The sequence below is a fragment of the Elaeis guineensis genome, chromosome 6, assembly GCF_000442705.2.
Source record: "Elaeis guineensis isolate ETL-2024a chromosome 6, EG11, whole genome shotgun sequence".
NCBI classification, from domain to species: Eukaryota; Viridiplantae; Streptophyta; class Magnoliopsida; order Arecales; family Arecaceae; genus Elaeis; species Elaeis guineensis.
This window is the reverse complement of record NC_025998.2, coordinates 22,690,254-22,712,630: the sequence shown is the minus strand read 5'-3', so window position 1 is coordinate 22,712,630 and position 22,377 is coordinate 22,690,254. Positions and strand designations below refer to the sequence as shown.

The following is a 22,377-nucleotide window of genomic DNA, read 5'->3' as shown; positions in this document are numbered from 1 at the left end:
TCACAAAAATTATGACACTCCGGTCTTTAGAATATAACATCCTTTTTAAAAATTATGATATCCCTTCACAAAAATTATGACACTCATACTAAATAAAAAATCAAAGACAAGTGTCACAATTTTTTTGAAGGGGTTCATAATTTTTAAGGAATGTCATAATTTTTTTCAAAGAACAGAATGTCATAATTTTTTTGAAAAAGTTCATAAATTTTGTAAAGGGATGTCATAACAAAAGGGCATGGATATTTTCGTCATATAAAATTTTTAAACAAAAAAGATGATCTATAGGCATTAAATATGCATTGAAAAATATGCTATGTAAATCAATTGGACAAGATGATATGCTCTAAATCAGATTTTTTATACCATCCACGGTGTACAGAGAATTTCTATAAAACCTATACACTTACCCACCAACCATTGGCTGAAAAGATCTATCCGTGAATTTCTATAAAACCTATACACTTGCCCAGCAACCATAGGCTGAAAAGGTCTATTCTATGGAATACGTCTATCCCTTCATTGGTACTTAGGCATTCCTTACAAAATGTATTTCACGATAAAATAACTTGTGAAGGTCAGCGACCAATATAGAATAGTTATCTAAAACTGCTAGAGATGAAAGTGGTATGGATAATCTCTATTCAAATTTATTTTTTATTCAAATTAATTTAAATATAGATAGAAATTTGAAAATCTGACTAATATCTGTATTCGTATGAATCATCAAAAAAAATAGATATGAATATAGATAAACAACTATTCGATCCATATCCAAATATCTAAATCTACTTGTAACTCTATATAATTTTACATAATATTTATTTATTTTTAAAAAAATATATAACATATAAACATACTATTAACTTGATTTATCATCTGTTTCATAATATCTTGATTCTATAATCATAAAGTTTAATTATCTAATTTATATCCATAATTATATCTATATTTTCTGTATCTAATTATATCCGTATTTATTTTTATATTCATTAGATAAAATAAATATGGATATAAATATATTGATATCTGATCTATATCTGATCCGATTTCAAATCTAAAAATTATTATTTTTTTATCTTGTCATAGTGGATTCATTTTCTAAATATGTATGTATCGTGGGGTTATTAGGTAGATCAAATCCATCGTGAATGTAGGATGAAATTAACTGAGATAGATTCATTCTATATTAAAATGAAATTATATATAACTTTTTGTTGGATCAAATTTAGTATTGAGTTGATGGATCAGTCCAATATAAAGCTACGTGCATGAAAGTATGTGTATTGCACTTGTTTCCATTTTGCGTGTCGTTACGCATGTTTCTCTACAGTTGGACCAGTCTCCTCGCGGAACGGTGAATCTGATATAACAAATAATCATTCCGAAATTATTAGATGAATTTATTTTATCTTAAGTCTACAGTGAACCTGGTCCTCCAAATAATTTTTCTATACAGCCGTTGACAACGCAAGCTTGCTTTCCGCCAGTTTCCAGAATCGAGCGACTCCTGGAATATTCATAGAGTCAGGAGAAGAAAACAAACAGATAGAATGAATATGAGTTGGAGATTCTCCAAATCCTTTGTGGGCCTCCCATTGGTCCAAGTCAGCTCTACAATCTGCACCTCACGCTTGTCCACACGCTTCCCAGTGCTCCTCTCTCTCTCTCCCTTCCTTAGATATCTTCCTTCCTCTCCTTCCACTCCATGCTCCCTCCACCTCAGAGAGAACTATAAACACCCCACCAACTCCTGATTCCCACTACAGAACTACGTACTTCAAGCCACATTCACAGATGGCGGCGACGCTGACAGCAGCCTCTGCTCGCACCACCACCATCCTTACCCCAACTCCATTCCTCGGCCAAAACCGGACACCTCGACCGCCAACCCCTGAGAGATGTCGTCTCCATGGGCAGCGGCAAGTTCACCATGGTGAGCACCAAGCCCTCCTTCCATCAATACCATGCCTTGTCACCAACTGCAAAACTGAATCCAGCGTCAACCTTAACTCTGTCCCTGTTTCCATCCCGATACACAAGACGGGGGAATGAACTTTGGTACGGGCCGGACCGCGTCAAGTACTTGGGACCCTTCTCAGCTCAAACCCCCTCATACCTCACCGGAGAATTCCCCGGGGACTATGGATGGGACACCGCAGGGCTGTCCGCTGACCCCGAAGCCTTCACAAGGAATCGAGCTCTGGAGGTATTGGAGCACATAGAGTGAGAACTGAACAGGATTCTATTGTCTCAAAAAAGTAAGGAAAATCGACCAAGAGAGCTTACCAATACTTCAAATGCTATATATTTCAGCTGATCCATGGCCGGTGGGCGGTGCTTGGGGCGCTCGGCTGCATCACCCCTGAAGTGCTCGAGAAATGGCGGAGGGTCGAGTTCAAGGAGCCGGTGTGGTTCAAAGCTGGAGCTCAGATCTTCGCCAAAGGAGGGCCCACTATCTCGGCAATCCAAACCTGGTCCATGCACAGAGCATTCTGGCGGTGCTCGCGTGTCAAGTAGTCCTCAGGGGCCTTGTCGAGGGCTGCCGCATCAAAGGTCTCCCTGGAGTCCATTGGCCTCGTCGAGGGCGAGGGGAATGAGCTCTACCCTGGTGGCACCTACTTCGACCCCCTCGGCCTCGCCGATGACCCTGTCACATTTGCTGAGCTCAAGGTGAAGGAGATCCAGAACGGGAGGGTGGCAATGTTCTCCATGTTTGGATTCTTTGTTCAAGCAATTGTCACAGGGGAGGGCCCCCCTGAGAACCTCTTGGACCATCTTGACAACCCTGTAGGCAGCAATGCTTGGAGCTACGCCACCAAGTTTATGCCGGGCTCTAAAAAATCCAATTTGTGAAACTGCGGTACATTACCTTTGGAGACTGCATCAACCTGAATCAAACAGTAGATGGCGATGTATGTTTCATAAGATTTGTAATGATTTCTTGTTCTTTTGCTTGTTGATACCTTGAATAGTTTGGCCCTCCTCTTTGCATACCATTGCGACCGCCGACGGTGCTCCAACTTTCTCATCTGTTGACAGGATAAGATCAAAAAAGATTTTTATTTTTCTCATCAAAAGAGAAAACCATAACAATAAAAAGAAAAAGAAAATTCATTTTCATCGTGTCACTTTGAGAAGGTAGAAGCAATATCTGAAAGCTTGTGAGGTTCGAGCATAAGCAAAGCATATGATTATATTAAGATTATCAGCAAAACATGGATATGATCAAGTAAATGAAACTATTATTTTAAGTGATGTAATAAGATATCCTGTCAAAATAATCATTTTGTGAACAAGGGTACCTCAACCAGGATATTCTCCTGTTCATTGAACTTGATCCTACGACAGCTTTAGAAGCCGCAACCACGTTCATGATCATCCACCATAAAAAGAAATTTTATGGTGAACTAGACGAACATTCAAAACTCAAACATGTGAGTGCCCATTCTATGATAAGGAATTTCCATCTTGAGGAGGAGCAGGAGGATATAAACTACAGCAGATAATGATTAAAGAAAAAAATTAAAAGAAAATTTGAATTTCTTCGCTTTAAAAATTGTAATCTTTGATATACGCTTACATTGTCGTTTCTGAGAATGACACAATGAACAAAAGTCTAAATTGTACACTTTGGTATTAGTTAAATACAACAAACTATACATTTTAATTTCTCCCCTCACATAATCATCTCTCTCTTAAGCCATAGGTTCTTAACCACTCCCCCAAACAACCACAAAAAATGGAAGATATACAAGCTCTTATGCACCATAGGCACAGAGAAGAATGCAACAAAGCATGTAGACAATATTACTGGGAGCATAAATAAAATGCATTTTCTCCAGAGGTGGAAGGGATATAGAGGATCCCTTCAGCTTTCTGCTCAAAATATCATCCCTGATTTCATGTCTCAGTACTGAAGAAATGCCTGCCATGCTTGAAAAAGCCATACAGGAAACATTCATTAAAGAAAAATATTTCCTGTCATTTTGTGCTCCAATTGCCCCACCATCTCTTGCGCGTTCTCTCTTCAGGATTGCCAAGCTTTTGAAGTGCAATTTTTGTCTCTTTTAACCGAACCTTATAATCCTTCTTCCAAGTCACAAACCGGGCCTTCAGTTTTTGAAGCTCTTCATCTGGGTTTATGCTGGAATCTTGCCTTGACTTCACCTCAACAAGGAACACTGCATCATCCTCAAAGACCTGTGTCTGCTGCTCAAACTCCTTTACGAGGTGGCTAACTGCACTCTGGGTCCCATTAGAATATCTTATGAGTCCAGCATCAGAAGCGTCAAGGTGTTTAACTGCACTCCAAGTGCCATTAGAATTTCTCACGACTCCAGCATCACAAGCATGGGACCGTTTAGCTGGAGTGCCTTCAGGCGTGCGGGTTCCAGCAGATATGGCATCTTCCGAGTCATAGGAGTGTTGAACTGGTGATGCGTCAAGCTTTCCTTGGTGACTTGCCATATCATCATCAGCAAGACTCTTCCTGGCTGCAGCTAAACTACCTGTAAATGAAGTGCATGATCATTTGGTATTCATCCATGGCTTTATTGCCCGAATGGGCATGGTTTTACAGAAAAGGATTTCAAACATTTAAAGATAAATATGAATAGCATCATATTCACAGCTAAGATTTTGTTGGGATTAGCAATTGTCGGTTTTCTAGATTAGCAATTGTCAGCAGATCAGAAAGAAGCTAACAGGTATAGAGAAAACTAAGGTACATGTTTGTCAGGATAATGTGGTAATGGATTAATCACAAAATACATTTTACTCATAAGACTATAGTAGCCAAAGAGAACCATGACATAAATTTATGGCTGTTATAATTGCATCTATAACAATTTTGGAGGCCCTCCATCAACACTATATAATAAGAGATGCTTAAGCACACTATTTTTTGCTGGTGTCCACTTTTAACAACCGATATATGATAAGGGCTGGGATATGACATTTTCAGTTCAATAATATTATTCTGTCCTTGTTCCAGCTCCAAAACAACAGGTAACTCTGAACAGTGACATACTCAAATCTTGCTATTATTAAGCCATTATTTCCCACTGTAAAAACTAATGATGACTGTTATGACAACCATTGTCTTATACCCAAACAAAATCTTATGTGGGGCTTAACAGGGGTATAATGGCTATTACTACCATAAGAGTAAACAATGGTCTCAAAGGGATCTACGAACAAGAATATCACCATTTCAAACCCAGAAAAAAAGGGATTATCACCATTACTAAAATCTTGATGAGCATTTCAGAGATAGTGGGGTAAAAATAATCTGGAAAATTCACCTGCAAAGAAGACAGCTGTTTCTGCCATGTCTCCTCCATAAACTTCATTTTTGCCTCATACTCTGACCATCTCATCTCATATTGTTGAAGTTGTTGTTTTAAGATGGCATTTTCTTCTTCCTTTTCTCTCAATAATGCCTCTGCCTTCAGAGCCCGCCTCTGTAGTTCAGCCAAAACTGAAGGGTGTACCTGAGAGTGCTCCTCATTGGTATCCTGGCAGTCAGAAACGTTTTTGTTTCAACTTTAGAAGAAAAGAAGGATAAAACTTTCAAATAGGCAACATGAAATTGACAAGTAAAATGTATCACTTAGCTGTCCCCCAAAGTGCAGTGCTTGAAGGATCTAAACAGGATGTTATGAATTTATTAGCAACTATACTGTCCATTGATAAAGAACAGAACTTGCAGCTGCACAAAGACAAGTAACCTTACAATCTAGCATATGAGGACTTGCATTACCAGGTCTTTGATACAATGAAATCAGGAGAATGCATAAGAATTGCAACCCAGAATTTCCATTTTAAACTTACTAAGCGAGAAGATTATTATAGCCATCAAAGTACTCACACGACCCTCTTCTTTTACACATATTGGTCTGCAAATTCTTAACTCGCGAGCCTTTCATCAAGCTTTCCCCTCTTGCCAACTAAAATTGGCTCAGATTGGTACAATGGAACTACCACAAAAATAGTGTTTCCACAATTTCTTTATAATATAATGCAATTTTATCTCTTTTTATTTTTTCTGAAGATAAAGAAACAAAATGATATAAACAATGCTAGTAGACTTTTAGGGGTATTATGAATTACAACAACTTGAATTTAGTGACAATAGATTAAGGGTATGTTTGGTTCGTGATCGGAATCGAAATTGGAATGGATTTGAATCGGAATCGGAATGGCTATATCCTCGACATGTCTGGTTCGTGATCAGAATTGGAATCGGAATTGGAATGGAAGTTGAATCTTAAGAGAGAGTATGGATTGAATATCGGAGGATTGTGGAATTTCCATCCCCCTCTAAAATCAGAATGGGAATAGAACTCCACCAACCAAACAACTGGAATGGGAGTCACCCATCCCCATTCCCATTCCACAATCCAACTTCCTCCAACCAAACATGCCCTAAATTCTGTGGCTGAGACTGAATGTAGTGACAACATATTAAAATCCGTGGCTCATGAGAATTTCTTATGTAATTGATTTCATGAAGCTACCATAGAATTCCATATTTCTGGTGCAGCATTTAGCTCTAAAGTTAACCAAGAGAATGCAGGTAGATGGATAGCATTGTCTTCAACACTTAAGCATAAACCAGAATAATAAAGTACCTTCATTTCTGGAGGATCCTCATTTGCATCTGTGTTAACTTTCCCATGATCAAGCTCTGATATCTCCTGATTTTTCAGATGAACAAAACGATTCCTTGCCAACCACCCACGAATAACTGAAAAAGAAAGAAAATGAGAATAAGGAAAAAAAAAAACACTTGTTGCAATCAGAAAAAAGCCACAAGCTCTCTTTCCTAGCTGCAAATACACTACCGCACTGCAAAAGTATAATATCCTTCTGCTGGTTATCAAACATTGTCCTTGCAATCTGACGCCTCACATGTTTTTGTATGAGAATAGCTGCCTTCCATCTCTTCATTGAAACTTCAAATTCACACCTGGCTTTTTCACCTCGGACAACTACACAACACAGTTCCAATTAAAGGCATTAAGGTGAAATACCCTGAGATACAATCAAATGAAATTCTTCTAGAAAATGAGAATGAAGTATTTTACTGATAATGAGCAAAATAATAGAAACGAAAACAATGGGAATGTAACAGATATAGTCATAAATTTCCATAGCTTAAAAGGTACTTGAAAAAGATATGGGGCAAAGATAAAAAATTAAAGAGAGACCCCTTCAAACAATTGTTAGCATGTTAGATTATCTAAAGCATGTCAGAGATATTATATGATGTACAGGCATTACATGATTGCAGTGTAGTTACTCCTTTCTTGAGTGCTTGGTAATAACGACGGGCTTGATGACCACGGAATTTTTTCTGAACCCAAAGAATTGCTTGCAGAGTGCGGTTTCTAGCATCTTCTAATGCAGCAACCTGCAAATCATACATGCCCAAAGAGATAAGGTATCCATAGAAAGAACAGTACAGAAACAGCAATACCAATCCCAAGCCCAGAAGATCAACAAAGTAAGGTAGTGCTAGGTTTAGTTACCAAAATATAATATAAAAATGAAATTGTGGATGTATATAAATCTTCGATGTCCTTGTTGAAAGAAAAATGCAATGGCAAAGAAAGATTCATTTATTCAATCACAAAGAGAAGTATCAAGGATTCTAGGGGCTATTTTTTACTGATGAGATGATAGAATATCTAAAGGATACATATATATATATATATATATATATATATATATATATAATATATATATATATATATATATATATATATATATATATATATATATATATATATATATATAATATCATGTACATCAAAGAGAAAAAGGCAGGCATTAGAAGTAGTTCTGCAGCATAAGGTTCTGAGATGTAAGGATTATACTAAGGTCAGCCTAGATCGCCTTTGTTCATATGCTTTTCATGAATAAATCAAGTGGATGGTTAATACATGTTCAAGTATTTGTCTTGTGGTGATATAGTGGTAATTAGTGAGAGAAAGCAATACAGTTTCAGTAGGTATAGATATGAACGAGGTCTAAAACATAATCAACGGCCAAAGGATACCCTGATATGATCATATTTGTTATCTTGGATATGATAATTAGAAAAGATGAAAGATTGATGAAGACATCCCAACCACTGCTAAAGTGAGGAGGGTAAAGCGGAAAGGTGCTTATGGGATATCTACAATCATGACATGCTTTTGAGGAGGAGAAGGACAACTTATGTAAGTAATGAAGCCATCTTGCACTAGTCAGAATATATGCCCACCTATAGAGATTCCAGGTGCTAATAAAATTCTTTACATAAAGCTTTGTCAACATAGAATGCAGGTCACTGTAGAAATGAATAATGATGACTTCAGAAAAGGCAACCCATGCTAGTTGATTGAGGCATGTTGGTTACATCTATTGTGGAATGGTAACTTGAGGAATCAACGGCAATTTTTTATCTAACAAGTGGAAATGCAGGTCACTTTAGAAATAAATGATGACTTCAGAAAAGGCAGCCCATGCTAGTCGATTGAGGCATGTTGGTTATGTCTATCGTGATATGGTAACCTAAGGAAGAAACAGATGCAATTTTTTATCTAACAAATGGAAAAGGTTCCAATATTCAGAAAAAAAGAAGTTCCAAGATTTATTACAATAGCAGGTCATGTGAATGTAGTATCAGCAGTAAGTAAATGGATATTAAGATACAAATTCAACAAAGAAATTTGTATTGCAGCATTCAATATTCCAAATGTTTGTAGTATCTTGGATAGGAGTAGCCATACACTAATCTAAAACCTATATAAGTTTATGATAAAAAATTTCTTTAACTGCAAATGGTATCTAGTTCAAGATAACCTCAGAGACATCCGAGCTCCATGGGAAGACATCTACTGATCAATAAGGTATAAATTTAACAAGCATAAATATGTGAACAAGCACTAAAGAAATATAGGTATTAGAAGCACATGAGAAGACAATCACCTGTCCTGTGCGGAAAAATAATTTTGTGTAACCAACTTGATACATCTCAGGTGGGACATTAAACTGATGCAGAACAGCAACTGAAACACTGAGTGAATCCTGAGATGCAAGATTCTCTAAGAGAAGAAAGCCGTACCTATAAGAAAAATACAAGGTCAGTCAGGAACAATCATTGATATTATGATAATGTTTCTCTGAATGCTTGGGAAGAAACTCAAGGACTACCTTTCAGCGAATTGCTGGTGTGTCATTCTAGTTGGATAGCCTGACCTTGATATCCGGACAACTTCCAGTACCCCACAGCATCTTAGCTGTTCTAAGACAAGACCATGTTGATACATGCCAGGAAGTTGCTTACTGTTTGGCTTAATGCATCTAATAAAGTGAGGTGTAGTATTCTCTAACCACTGCATCAGCTTGAACAATTGACCCTAAAACATATCAACAAAATACAGAATTACAAAAAATGCAGTGAACTCATGAATTCCTTTCATTACATCAACAAGTTTTAAATTCATGTGCATTGATCTTTCGGTATACAGAAAGTTTAACCAGACAATGAAGCAATAAAAGTAATGAAAAAACATGATGTCTTCACACAATGCATGAATTAAATTCAGTTTTGGGACTGCTACTTTCAGACCAGAGTTATCGATAAACGAGTAATTGTTACAATTTCAACTAAACATTTTTACATACTAAAACTTGAGCATTAACTAAGAGCCGTTCAACCATGGCTACCAAACAATCATAGAACAAAAAATTGAGTGACTAAGTTGCCAGTGAGAATCATTTCAATAGATATTAAAGTAACAAGACTAATTTTGACTACTTTGAGCATTGGCATATGTACTTTGACTCCCACCAGAGTCTTAATTAAAGAAATAATTTCTTAGCATATTTCCTAACATGTGTAACAATCATAATCATCCTAAGATTTTGCCGAGTAAGTTCTTGTGCAACTTAAGACTCCAGTCGCAAGGACTTGTCCATATAGGAATCCTTTTGGCAAGGTTTCACCCACCGGAAGAGAAGGGAAAGTCCTCAAATTAAAAGCCTAGTTGCCAGATATGAGAGTAGATGTGGGAGTAGAAGAGGGTGCAAGTGCAGGGAAGTAGAAACTTTAGAAATGCTTCTAGCAAGGAAATGCTTAGAAGCCAGGTGCACATTTGAGATTCTAAGAAGATTCTGAAGTTTGTTATACTAGGTAGAAGATTCTAGCTACTAAGATTAGAAGATCGATACCAAAGAAGGCAAGATATTTGGTTTCACTAGATGAAAGATAGAGCTTAATTTCTTTGTCAAAATATAGCCCTTATAGTTTGGCACAATCAAATGATATATTGCACAAAACATCAAAATGAAATATAGTTCAAACCAAGATTTTCAAAACCATCCCGAACCGGACAGTTCGGGACGTGCCAAACCGAAACAGCAGAAAATCGAGACGGTTCCGGCTTGGAAAGCGGCACACACCAGCATCGAGGGAGAAAGAGAGGGAAAGAGAGGAAGAAAGAGAGAGAGGATGCCGCCGGCCTAGGAGGAGGATAGGGAGAGAGAAGAGGACGCCATCGGAGGCCAATGGTGGCTCACTGTAGCCGCTAGAGGGCCGCAAAAGCCTCCGCGGCTCGGTTCACCCAATAAGCTGTTAAGCAATAGAGAAAGAGAGGGGGGGAGCGACTTACCGAAGAAAGGACGGGACAGCAGAGGGGCTACCGGAGGTTTCTAGACGGCCGCCATGGCTAGTGGGCGACGAAAACCGTGCGGATGGGAGTTGCGGCCACAGAACAGGGGCGACAACCCCTATTCACACATCGGCCCTTTTTTAAAAATGGAGATGAACAGTGAAGCCGCAAACCATTTGCCGGCTTCACTTTTTAAAAGATTTTTAAAAAAAAATAAAAATAGTGAAGTCGGCAATCGGATTACTGACTTCATTTTTTTTGAATTTTTTTAAAAAAAGCAAAAACAATGAAGGTGCCGGCTTCACTTAAGTTTCTGTTTTTTTTTTAAAAAATCCTGTGAAACAAGGACGTCGCCCCTATTTCATGCTCGTAGCGCCGTGCGAGTGGACTGCACCGTCCGACGGCTACAGCAGCCCCTCTAACTCCTTCCCCTCCCTCCTTTTCTTTCTTCCCCTCTCTCTTTCTCTCTATTTCTCTCTCTTTCTCCCTTTTCCCCCTCCCGATTCCCTTCCTTTTCTTGTGTCAGTTCGCACTGGTCCAGTACGGTATGGACCCGTACCAACCCATACCGCCGACCGGCCAGCACGGGCTTGGGTACCGAGTCTGCAAACCTGGGTTCAAACCATAGAAAAACATGGCCAAAGCAATCTCATAGGTAGAAGCGGACAAGACAGTACAACAAAAGATAGATAATGAAAATAAATAAATACTATAAACTTAACCAAGTCCCTATGCTCCAGCCCACAGAATCTCACACAAAACAAGAGGATGGTAGAGAAATTGATGCCAGAACCATACAGCTGGTGCATGATAAGTGATCTTGAGGTGAACTTTGGGAAAAGACGTGTCAAGGTTGGTAGAAGCGCTGACGATCATAGAAACATTATGCTCATGCATGGAGAATGGAAAAGGCACTAGTCAATAGTCTGATCATAACAAAATTAATGATTGGACCACTTGCCCTGCCAAGAAAGTGGAGTTTCAAATATGCTAGAACTTAAGGCCCACTTAATTACTTGTAAATTTCAAGGAGATGAACTTAGACCTGACAAGCTACCTAATAGGAGATTGAACAAATGTTTATAGAATTACAGTCATGATGTAAGAGCAAATTGTCTAATCAATTCTATGCTAATCAAAGTTAAATGGTGAGCAAAGACCACAAGACATTTGAAGTCACTTAAATGCTTTTGGAAGAAAAAAGAAGGCAGTGAACATAAAGCATAAAGATGAATGCTTATACATCACAATGATTAGATCGTATGAGTCATGCTTGTCATGCAAGCTAAACATCCAAATTGGGAGGCATTTTCATCCTATGTTACCTGAACCCTTCAATTTAGCCTCAAGCAACCACACCCAACAGTTTAACACAGACATTGGTATGACACTTTGACACAATTTAAGAAGAAATTTTTAGATATTAAAAAGATATCAAAGGGCAGTTGAGTATATTGAAAACCAAACAAACATAAACTGTCAGGTTAAGACAGACAGCAGAAGTCAACAGAAAAAAGATGAACCTTGCGGAAAGCTACAGTGGAACTGAAATGGAACTGAAATATAAGGTCCCTGAGAACTTTGGAACCAAAATCTTCAAGCTTGGTCAAAATTTGATGGTGTTTCTAGTGATTGGCAGTGAACTGGCAGTCCAGCTGGAAACACCAATGAAGAACTACCATAACAAGACTGACTTGGTAATCAAATCAAATATTGAAGATAGGCAAGGTGCATAAGCACCTCATATTTGATCTTTGAAGTTTATGGAACCAAGAAAAACGATACAATTTTAAATCATGGAGAGAGTGAATGAATAATGCGATAATGGAAAATGAATTAGTACCTGATACATGTGCTTTAAATACATTATATGCCATTTCCTTTAAAAAAAAAGGAACTAAAATGCCAAAAAGCAAATCATGACACATACCATGCCAATGCCTTACAAGCATGGTGGCATTAGCATGGTACCGGCTACCTGCAAGTACTTGGCATGCTTTTATGCTAGTGCATGCAATGCACTAGTATGGCATAGTATGCATGCACCAGTACCAGGTTGGCCCCACCATGCAATACTTCAATCCTTCCATAACACCCAGCATGCAATACTCCAATCCTTCCATATCACTAATACTCACAGATGAATGTAAAAGGTAGGTCTGTTCCTGATTGAATTATACGTAATCCATACACAATACAACTATAAAATTATAAAAAAGATAACTGACAGAGAATATTTATTTGTCAGATGATAAAAAAAATTTTGTGTATAAATGAGGCATTACCTTAAATTTTGTCCCGACACTCTGCTTTTGTGAATCAACCCTACTTGGTTGTCGAAAAGAACTGGATTCCTTCTGAGATTGACGACGTATATTGGAGGCAAATAGCTGAGGAAGTTGACAGGAGCATGATAAAAGCAGCTGGATAGAATCTGAATGCAATGGGTCTCTATTCTTCTCCAAGAAGCCACTTGTGTCATACAAAACCTGATATTACTGACATGTTAGTCATACCAAAAAGTTGTTTGATTGCAATATAAAGTATCAACATGGAAGGTGGCTCTGTAAATAATCACAAAATCAACCAGATAGCACCATATCAGAGATTTTTCAGAACATGGGTTTATTGCAGAATGTCAGATTGTACGCAAAATTTTAACCAATAACAAGAATATCTTGAATCCATATCATTCGAATATGTATTACTTTTCTTCACCTGAACCACTTCACTATTTCGAGCTGATTATTTAAGTGATGTCCTTTAGTGCTTCAGGCTAATATCCTACGTCCTAACTTCTTTTGCTGTTTACTTAACTAACCACATCCATGAGAAATTTCTCTGATAAGATGATAACATTGTCAAAGAAATGAAAGCAGAAACAATATGATTAAGCTAGGTTTCTAGAGGTCAGGGAACAAGTTCTCAATTGAATTTTTTTTAAATTGAACATATTCAACTTTCTACTCAGACTTTAAGTTAATGACAATGCATTAAAAATGTAGTCTTCCATGTCTTTTAGAAAAATGCACAATATTATTCAAAAATAAACATAGTAAAGAGCATGCACCCTATGAAATATCACATTCTCAAGTAAATTACACTAAGAATTCCAAATCATGATAGTATATGGAGTATGATCTCAAACAAACTAAAACTGCCCCATTAGTTAATAGCAACCTGCTTAGAATAAATGTCACAGAGTTACTGACCTCTCCAGCATAATGACAAATTCTGAAAGCACCACCATTTTCCCCCTTAAAGCAGGGGCTACCACTCAGGTGCTGCTTGAGCTTGTTACCAAAGGTCAGATCAGTTGCTTTAGGGAAAGTTGACTCTTCATCCAACAAAGACAATAGACCAAGGGGTTTCTGTCATGCATTGGAAAGAAGGGTTCTTATTGCCATGTAACACATGATATGTCCAAGATATGAAATCAGAGAAGTGCATAACAAATAACAATATCAGGAATGACAAACATAAAAATGTTATAGCAATTATGCCATTCTTAGGCTGGCATGCATGCCAAAAGAACATCATCATCTATTCTTATGCTTATTTAAATTAGCTATGATAATGGCAAAACCCTTTTAGCATTATTCATGAATATATGTAATAAGGTTCTGTAATAAATATACAATCCAGAAAACCTACCCAGCTTGCAACAGGTCAGCTTTATAAATTCATGTGAATTATCAAAGCCTGAGAATGCAAAGACATACAAAATGACAAAAAGATATACTTGAACACATAAGTATGTGCTAAGAGTAAGACCATGGTCAAACATCCGACTTGCACCATCAATTAAATTCATGTTGTAAATCAATTCAATAACATAAAACAAGAAACAAAATATCATGTCAGGCAATAAAACAGGGAAAAATAATCATGTCAGTCAATATGTCGGCATCAACAACCATGATAAGCAACAAGTTAGGACTGGCTTTGAAACAAATTTCTTGACCAAGTCAAAGAAAACAAAAAATAAAATGAGACCTCAAGGAGGCCTCCAGCAGCAAAAATTCACCAACCACTGCCCCACATTCACCACATTTTGGAACCACCTTAGGGATTAGAGCTAACAGCACTCAATGGACTTCTCAGTCATGGCCTTTCTAGCATTTTCTCTTACACAAAAATGAAGCCTGTGCTACTTTCTATAGAACATATAACTGCTTTTAAAATTTAAGCAGTAGATATCATGAGATCTACCATGATTGTGTAATTGAAGAAAGAAAGGGAAAAAACATCAGGAATTATTTTTATACAATTTCACAATAGATTGCAATTCACAACAGGTACCTTCTCAAATAGATTTAGACAATCAGTGTTATCGATAAATTGAACATTGGTCCAGTCAATTCCATCTTCTGTATACTCCTGCAAGGAAAAAGGACATGAAAAACATGAATTACAGAAGGGACAACGTAATGCCAGAATTCTCCAAGAAAATGTTCACCGAAGACAGGCAAAAACTGCCTGTAAATTAAAAAAGAAAGAAGAAGAAGAAGAAGAAAAGATCATGCAACCAGGCTGCATCAACAAATGCCTGATGACAGATTGAGGAAAACGAAAGAGAACCAACATTATTGGGAAGTTCTGCAGATAATTGTCAGACGATATGTAGACTGAACATCTGATATCAGCTAGAACAATCCAACAAGCAGGTGGCAGTGATGCCAGATGTCAGAAGCTTTATGTGAGAACAATCGAGAAAGATGCTGAGATTACTAAAGTTACGAAAACAGATGAGAAGTATGAAAAAAAAAACTATTAACTACAAAAATATATTGTCTGTGTTTTACAGGTGCTAAAGTTTATTGTAAATTGTTTACATCATGATCACCAAAATGCTTTCGGGGCTTAAAATTGTCAGATAGTACATTCCTAGCATGTTAAATTTTTCATGATCAAGACATAAGAATGTACAATAAACTTGAGAACATTGTTCAGTTGAGAATATTTGCCAAGGAAAAAAGCCAGAGTTCTTTCTGATGAATGGCAATCAAAGATCAAAATAATTTCGTAAAGTTAAATATTATTATACAGGTGCAGTATTAACAAAAATAATTTTCACCACCATAAACAACTCTAATGCTTAAGGTATCTGTTTCTCACTGAAAAGTAGAGAACAGAAGTTCATTGTCACCAAAGTCATGCTGCTCAAATGTAGACCAGAAGGATTCTCAATTATCCACCCTTTTTTCATATAACTGAATATGATTGTTTATCTTGCTGTATTTTTGTTGTCTAAATTCAGGTTAGATATTTTATGCACTGGCATAATGAAGGACAAGACCGACCAGCATGGTTTGCAGCATTTGAAATAACTTAGATCCAATTTAGACAATTACATAGAAAAAGTTCTATTAAGGTGAGAATGGTGAAAGGGTTTTTCATAGGACAAAAACAGAAGTACTAACATGGGTGATGGCAAATAAGAAAAGTTTAAATTATTATATGGTAGTTTTGGAACTTTTGTTGAAGAAATGTTTAAATTAGTTTCAAAGTCCTATTTTCAATGAAATTGGTGCAAAGAGTCATACCTTAGGTATATGTTGGTCGCACAAGTCATGAAATCACTAGGGTTTGATTTTTGGTTGTTTTAGGTATCTTTGTATGTAGCATTATGTGCTATTCCTTTTTTGTTTTACTAGGAAATACTTTGGGGATTAGTTACTTGCATATCAAGAGTCCTAGTTTGCTAGGAAAGAAAGTCATGTAAAGTCTATAAAACGATCTATGAGGATTGAATCAAAAACATTTTACATGATTCATTTTAAACGAATGAACAGATTTCTTTAGGTCAGCTTTGGCCTTGATCTTCCTTTTGTGCTATCCCTATTTTCTTTTCTATTTCATTCTTCTTCTGCTTCTTTTATTACTTCCATACTTTCTACCATTCGCTCTTATTTCAGCTACTGTTCTTCGTCACTGGATTGTTGGAACTACAAATTGATTTTTTGAGAATATTAAATCAGATCTATGCTAGAATTAGGTTTGAAATGTATTAACCATTTGCTGTCCTACATCAATTTGGTATCAGAGCTCAAGGATCCTACTTTGTTCTTCCATTCTTCTTCTTGGTCCCTTTCCATTCTCTTCATTTCTTTCCCCTTGTGTCATCTTATCAACTGTGGACTTGACTTTCAAAATCTATGATCTTCATCAACACATCAAAAATGGAAAAAGATTTTTGAGCAGTTCGCCACTAGACTGACATCTTATCAATAATGATATGATGTCGATGTCAATAAATGCTATATTGCCAGAAATTGCAGCAGCACTAGAGTTGGAAAGCTTCTTGAGATTTAACCACATATCAAGAGACACGAAGTTGAAAAATCATTGAAATAGGAGCCCACGGTTAAGGTTTCATCACAAGGAGAACCCATCAGGGGGGTTCCATCATACAAAGATGCTGTACCTGAAGATTCCTTGATTGAAAATGACGCAGATGATGATCTATCAGGAATTTTCACAATGATGAAGATTGGCATGAAGAGCACTCATGGCAAGATCAAGTCACAAAAGCAGTGAGAGATATCGAGCAATATGAAAATCCATTCTCGATTGATTTGTTAGATTCAATGAAGATCACCATCAAAAGTATGATCCAAAGGTGGTTGATTGTCAAGCAATGGACATCAGACCAACCAATCAATGGGGTGATTGCAACAAAATTTTATGCGGGCCTTCATCATCAGATCTTGAAGATTCAATGGTGGATCGAGCTTAAAATTGATGTCATGAAGATCTCAAGAGCGAGACCCATGCTTCAGAAGCAAATAACGGCAATAAGAAAAGTATAGTTCAATTTTCTGTATTTTCCAGAACTTTATTTAGGTAATTCTAGAATTAGTTTTTTTTAAGTGAATGGGTATAGAAGTCTTATCTTATGCATATGTTGGGTTAGACAAGTCATGAAATAATTAGGATTTGATTTTTGGTTGTTTTAGGCATCCTTCCGTGCAAGGTTACATGCTATCCCGGGTTTTATCTTTTGGGAAATGTTTTTGGAGATCATCTACCTGCCTATCAAGAGGCTTAGTTTGCCTGGAGAGTGATGTAAAGTCTATAAAAAGGTCTATTAAGTTGAATGAAAAATGTTGTACGGGATTTATTTTGAATTAATGAGAAGATTTCTTTAGATCAGGTTTGGCCTTTGTCATCTTCCTTTTTTCTATCCCTGTTTTATTTGTTTCTTCTTCTTCTTTTTCTCTTGTTACTTTACTTTGTTTCTTTTCTACCTTCTCCTTATATCTCTGATTTCTGCTGTTATTCTTCTTCTTCGCAGGCTTGTTGGCACTGCAGATTGATTTTCTGCAGGATATTAAATCAGATCTATGCTGGACTTAGCTGTAAATGTTTTAACCCATTGCTTCCTACATCAATGGGCATTTAAGGAAACTTTGTTGTTGCACATATAGAGATAAAGTGATGAAATAACAAAACACAATAGAATGGTCATCAGTAATTAAAAGCAAAGAAAGCCAAAAAGTGAGGATCCGGTACAATTGAAGAGCAGAAAAGGAGAGCAAAGGGCCTAAGAAATTATGATGAAACCTATAAAGAAGGATACTTATAAGGCTCTATCACATAGGCATCTTCCATAAATTTGTTGATGATATAACCCTTGCATAAATTTATTGATGATACAAAAAACCTTCCCATATAAAAACAAAAGCTATGCTGCTTATGTTTAAGGATACTAAAAAAAAATCTCAAATTACTATAAGTTTCTGCTTTGGAAGCTTCTTTCACATTCTGTCACTTTAACACTTATTTCTAGCATGCCTTGCGAATTAGATGGCATATTGCACTGAATCAACACTGTCTAGTTGTGTTTCCTCTCTTTGTTCACCTTCACTTTTCATTCTTTTCATCTACAACATTTTCCTTACTCTTTCCACAATCATTTGTCAAACACTAAATTTTCCTTATTAAGAATTTAATAGAAGAACAATCTCAAACTTAAAAACTAAGCATCCTAGGTTCCATCTAATTCATTGGTTTTCAAAAATTAAGGCTTAAAATCATGGCAATTAACGTTCTGAGTTAAGTGAAACCTAAAAGATATAATGCAATGGAATAGATGGAGGATTTTCTGATCAATCCTGCAGTCTGTCATAATCTAAAGCAGAATCTTACAGAAACTTTGATTGAAAACATTTTGTCAAACAAGATAAATAAAATAATGTACAATTCTATAAAAATTCATCCTTGAGAAGCTGCCTACAAGCATTTAGAACAATTTGGTATCGTCCATGCCAAGCAATCTCAGCATTAGAATAAATGTAAAGGGATAAACATAAATGCCACCTCTTGTTCAATTTTGAACAGATGTCGATTGAAGTGCTGCTGTAGTCTCTCATTAGCATAGTTGATGCAAAATTGTTCAAAACTGTTCTTCTGCAATATTATGAAGTGTTAGCCCAACAAGAAAGACTGAGTACGAAAATCGAATATCTAATCAATATGTCATTTTCAGCCATGATCCATACATGAAAGGATTCAAACCCATAAATATCTAAAATACTTATGGATCTCCCAGTATGGCATTTTCCCATTTGGAGTGACTTGTTAATTTGTTCTACAAGCCAGTCAAACAAGCTAGCATAAATTGATTTTGCCAATGCATCCCTGGTGTCAGTGGCCTGTAAGGAAACAAATAAAACATAAACTTCACCAAATATGTGTGGTCCGGAAAGAAAATAAAGCATCTGAGACATAAAGACACTTCACACCTGTGATAATGTAAGCTTTTGAACAATATCATCATTGCCAGCTCGAATTTTATGAGTTGATAAAGCTAGCATCAAGTCAGGAACTTTGCAGCCCAACAAATTTGCTGCATTAACTACACCTGTACAGAATGAATAGCCAAGAGAAACACTTCATATGTCTACTTAGGTGAAAATTTGTACTAGCATCTATGACCTAATAAAAACAAAAAGTCAAAACCTACAAACGTTGCACAGAAAATAAAATACCTTCACACAAAACAACTTCCACATGGTTTTCATTATCAATTACTGAGAAGTCAATGTTCCCCAGCCATAACACCGCTGCGAGCATAGCAAATGCATTCTCTTGATCTTCCTTAGGGATTTGGACAGTATCCAAGGCTTGCTAGATATACGTAAAAAGAAAGAAAGAAAGAAAGAATCAGTGTCACGACTCAAAGCTATTAAAGAATAACACAGATCCTCAGAAAGTTAATACGTCTGACAGCCACATTGTTTTGAAAATTACCATCAACATTTGAAATCTTTGAGCATCATCAACATCATCAATCCTCACACAATCACTTTGCTTTAAATATTTGTATTCATTGGCTGCTTTTAGCTTCAATTGCTCTGTAACACAGATGTGCAAGAAAGTCATTATCCTTGAAGGAGTTATTAAATAAAGATGGGTGTATAAAGTGTGCATGTGTGCACTGTGCAAGTACACGCATATATTTGCACGAAGTTGTGTGCAAAGTATGTTTGTATTTTTATAAACTTATATTTAACTACTAAGTAATATTTAGGAGTGTCATAAAGTTACAAGGTTAAAGGAAAAAAAGATCACTGAGCTCAGAAAATGAATTCCAAAACAAAAACAGCGGAAAACAGTAGCTACAATCAAGTCACCCTTTAAACCAGTTGTAATACAGTAACTACAAGTTGATATTTTCAAGGAATGTGTGCTTCATATGAAGAACAATATGGCAATAATCTGTCCAGCAAAACATAAAACATAACACATGATATGAAATCTAGATTCCTCTTGTGAGGAAGATTTGGATGCACCTCTCTTCATGAATCTTTACATCAGATATAACCACAATTTGCATAATTGCTACATATTTTCCAAGTGTTGTAGAAATACCAAGTGGATGAAGTGGAACATAAGTAAAAGACACAAATGGTTGTGTCCGGACAAAGTAAAACCCTTTAACAGTGACAACAATTAATATAACAGCATAACCACCTTTAAGATGGAGAGGAGCTCCCGCACAAAGTTGATAGAAAACATGGTATGATCTTTCCCCTGTCGCTCTTTGAACCACCCTGGACTGCTTGAACAATATATAAGGTACTTAATCTTCAGAACAGCACAAAGCATATAGGTTAAGTATTAATTGTCAGGTCAATACCTTTTCAAGTAGAACTGCTAGGTGTTTGACCAACAGGATATGGTAAATGAAACTTGTTAGTTGAGCTGAAAGATTATGGAAATTATCTAGTACATCTGCAAAGAAGCAATGAATTGCAAAAATATGCTTACAAGTTTGGATCTTGGCACCACAAATTTTTCCAGCAGAACTAAAATGTATTTCAATCAGTTTCCCCTGCATCACATCAGAGAAAATACATTGTAGATTATTCAGCAGATAACTTCAACTTTGAAGTACAACTTAAGAAATTCAACGTGCAAGGTGAACTCACAAAACGGCTAGAATTGTTATTTCTCGAAGTTCTTGCATTTCCAAATGATTCCAGAATCGTGTTCGTCTGCAGAATCTCATACTCTATCCCACTGCCACCCCCAAGAGCAGCAAGGTATTGCATCGCAATTTTTGCTGTTTCAGTTTTTCCAGCTCCACTTTCACCACTGATTCAAAATAAGTTCCATCAACTAAGTAATTTAACCAAAATGTACGTGCAAATCATGAATCTATCAGAAAAACAGACAAGTAAATTAATAGCATGATTCTATTTGGAGATTAAACACAAAGAGTTTACCTTATGATGATAGATTGATTTACTCCATCTGCAGGACCCAAAAGAAGATATTTTAAACGCTTACATAAAAGTTCATGTACAAGGACTTAAAAGTATATTAGCATTCATAGAACTACCAAATTTTCAAGGAAAATATTCTTCCACCTCTCATCATTTCACTGTAGGCACTATCTGCTATTGCATAGACATGTGGACTGTCCATAAGTTTCTGCCTATAAGCAGAAACAAAATCATTTCCATATAAAGAAACCTTTTTAAAGGGATTAACTGCAACCAAAACAGGCCCAGCTTTGGTCTACAAAAAGGAAAGGAATTAAGCAAATCAGTATATGTATGCAAAAATCAAACGGTGCAAGAGTGACAAGCAACTATAATGCTTACATAAACTAAATCACGAGAATATCTGTACTGCAGATTCTGAAGAACTGAGGGCTCATTTAAGTAACTGAGTTGTATAAGATCGTCCACACCATCAAGGATGTCTGGGTTTGCCGGCAAGAGATTTTCTACAGAAATTGTCAGAACCTGAGCAGAGTAATTTTAAATAAGAACAAAAATGCCACTTGTCTGAATGCTTATCAAGGAACAGACAAACTAAAACCTCACTTTGCCATCGGACAGCAGAACATTAGCATCGCCTCCAGAAACTGATTGAATCTTCCCTAACCCCCACTTAGTATCTGGAAGGCAGCACCAAACCCTCATTTTCTGAAACAGAAGGGACAAACATCTGTGTATGAGTCAAAGCAGTTTTAGTTGAACGCAATGAAGATGAAATCTGGAGAAAAAAAATTTAAAGCCATTCAGACTATTAAAAGTTCATTGTCGCATTTGAAATGGATATTTATTTAGCTTTGTAGTTCAAAGCCACCAGAACTATAATTATAAAACATGAGCCATTCAGAAAACAAATACAAATCAGCATCAAGAAACGCATGATCAGCAGTATCAATCATGCATCAGTGTCTGTCAGGGCAAAT

General features: G+C 36.6%; 1 protein-coding gene and 1 pseudogene across 2 annotated transcripts in view; one reads left to right on the top strand and one right to left on the bottom strand.

The window, feature by feature from the left end:
• Positions 1-1,500: 1,500 nt before the first annotated feature.
• Positions 1,501-2,955, top strand: LOC105032756 (chlorophyll a-b binding protein 3, chloroplastic-like; annotated as a pseudogene).
• A 581-nt stretch (positions 2,956-3,536) lies between these two features.
• Positions 3,537-22,377, bottom strand: part of LOC105032736 (myosin-1) — a 39,244-nt gene continuing 20,403 nt past the window's right edge. Inside the window, exons 3-24 of one of the 2 annotated variants that reach the window (XM_073259352.1) lie at positions 22,004-22,105; positions 21,779-21,922; positions 21,542-21,692; positions 21,398-21,425; positions 21,101-21,266; positions 20,809-21,003; positions 20,643-20,727; positions 19,920-20,023; positions 19,658-19,796; positions 19,412-19,530; positions 19,169-19,321; positions 18,987-19,076; positions 14,967-15,044; positions 13,877-14,035; positions 12,950-13,153; positions 9,205-9,410; positions 8,980-9,115; positions 7,288-7,417; positions 6,849-6,995; positions 6,636-6,751; positions 5,305-5,519; positions 3,537-4,510 (exon numbers count right to left, since the gene is read on the bottom strand). In XM_073259352.1, the coding sequence (XP_073115453.1) occupies positions 3,985-4,510; positions 5,305-5,519; positions 6,636-6,751; positions 6,849-6,995; positions 7,288-7,417; positions 8,980-9,115; positions 9,205-9,410; positions 12,950-13,153; positions 13,877-14,035; positions 14,967-15,044; positions 18,987-19,076; positions 19,169-19,321; positions 19,412-19,530; positions 19,658-19,796; positions 19,920-20,023; positions 20,643-20,727; positions 20,809-21,003; positions 21,101-21,266; positions 21,398-21,425; positions 21,542-21,692; positions 21,779-21,922; positions 22,004-22,105 (3,393 nt within the window). In that variant the 3' untranslated portion in view covers positions 3,537-3,984. Of the gene's footprint in view, positions 4,511-5,304; positions 5,714-6,635; positions 6,752-6,848; positions 6,996-7,287; positions 7,418-8,979; positions 9,116-9,204; positions 9,411-12,949; positions 13,154-13,876; positions 14,036-14,966; positions 15,045-18,986; positions 19,077-19,168; positions 19,322-19,411; positions 19,531-19,657; positions 19,797-19,919; positions 20,024-20,642; positions 20,728-20,808; positions 21,004-21,100; positions 21,267-21,397; positions 21,426-21,541; positions 21,693-21,778; positions 21,923-22,003; positions 22,106-22,377 lie in introns of those variants that run through there. The other variant, XM_073259351.1, reaches the window with a different exon arrangement.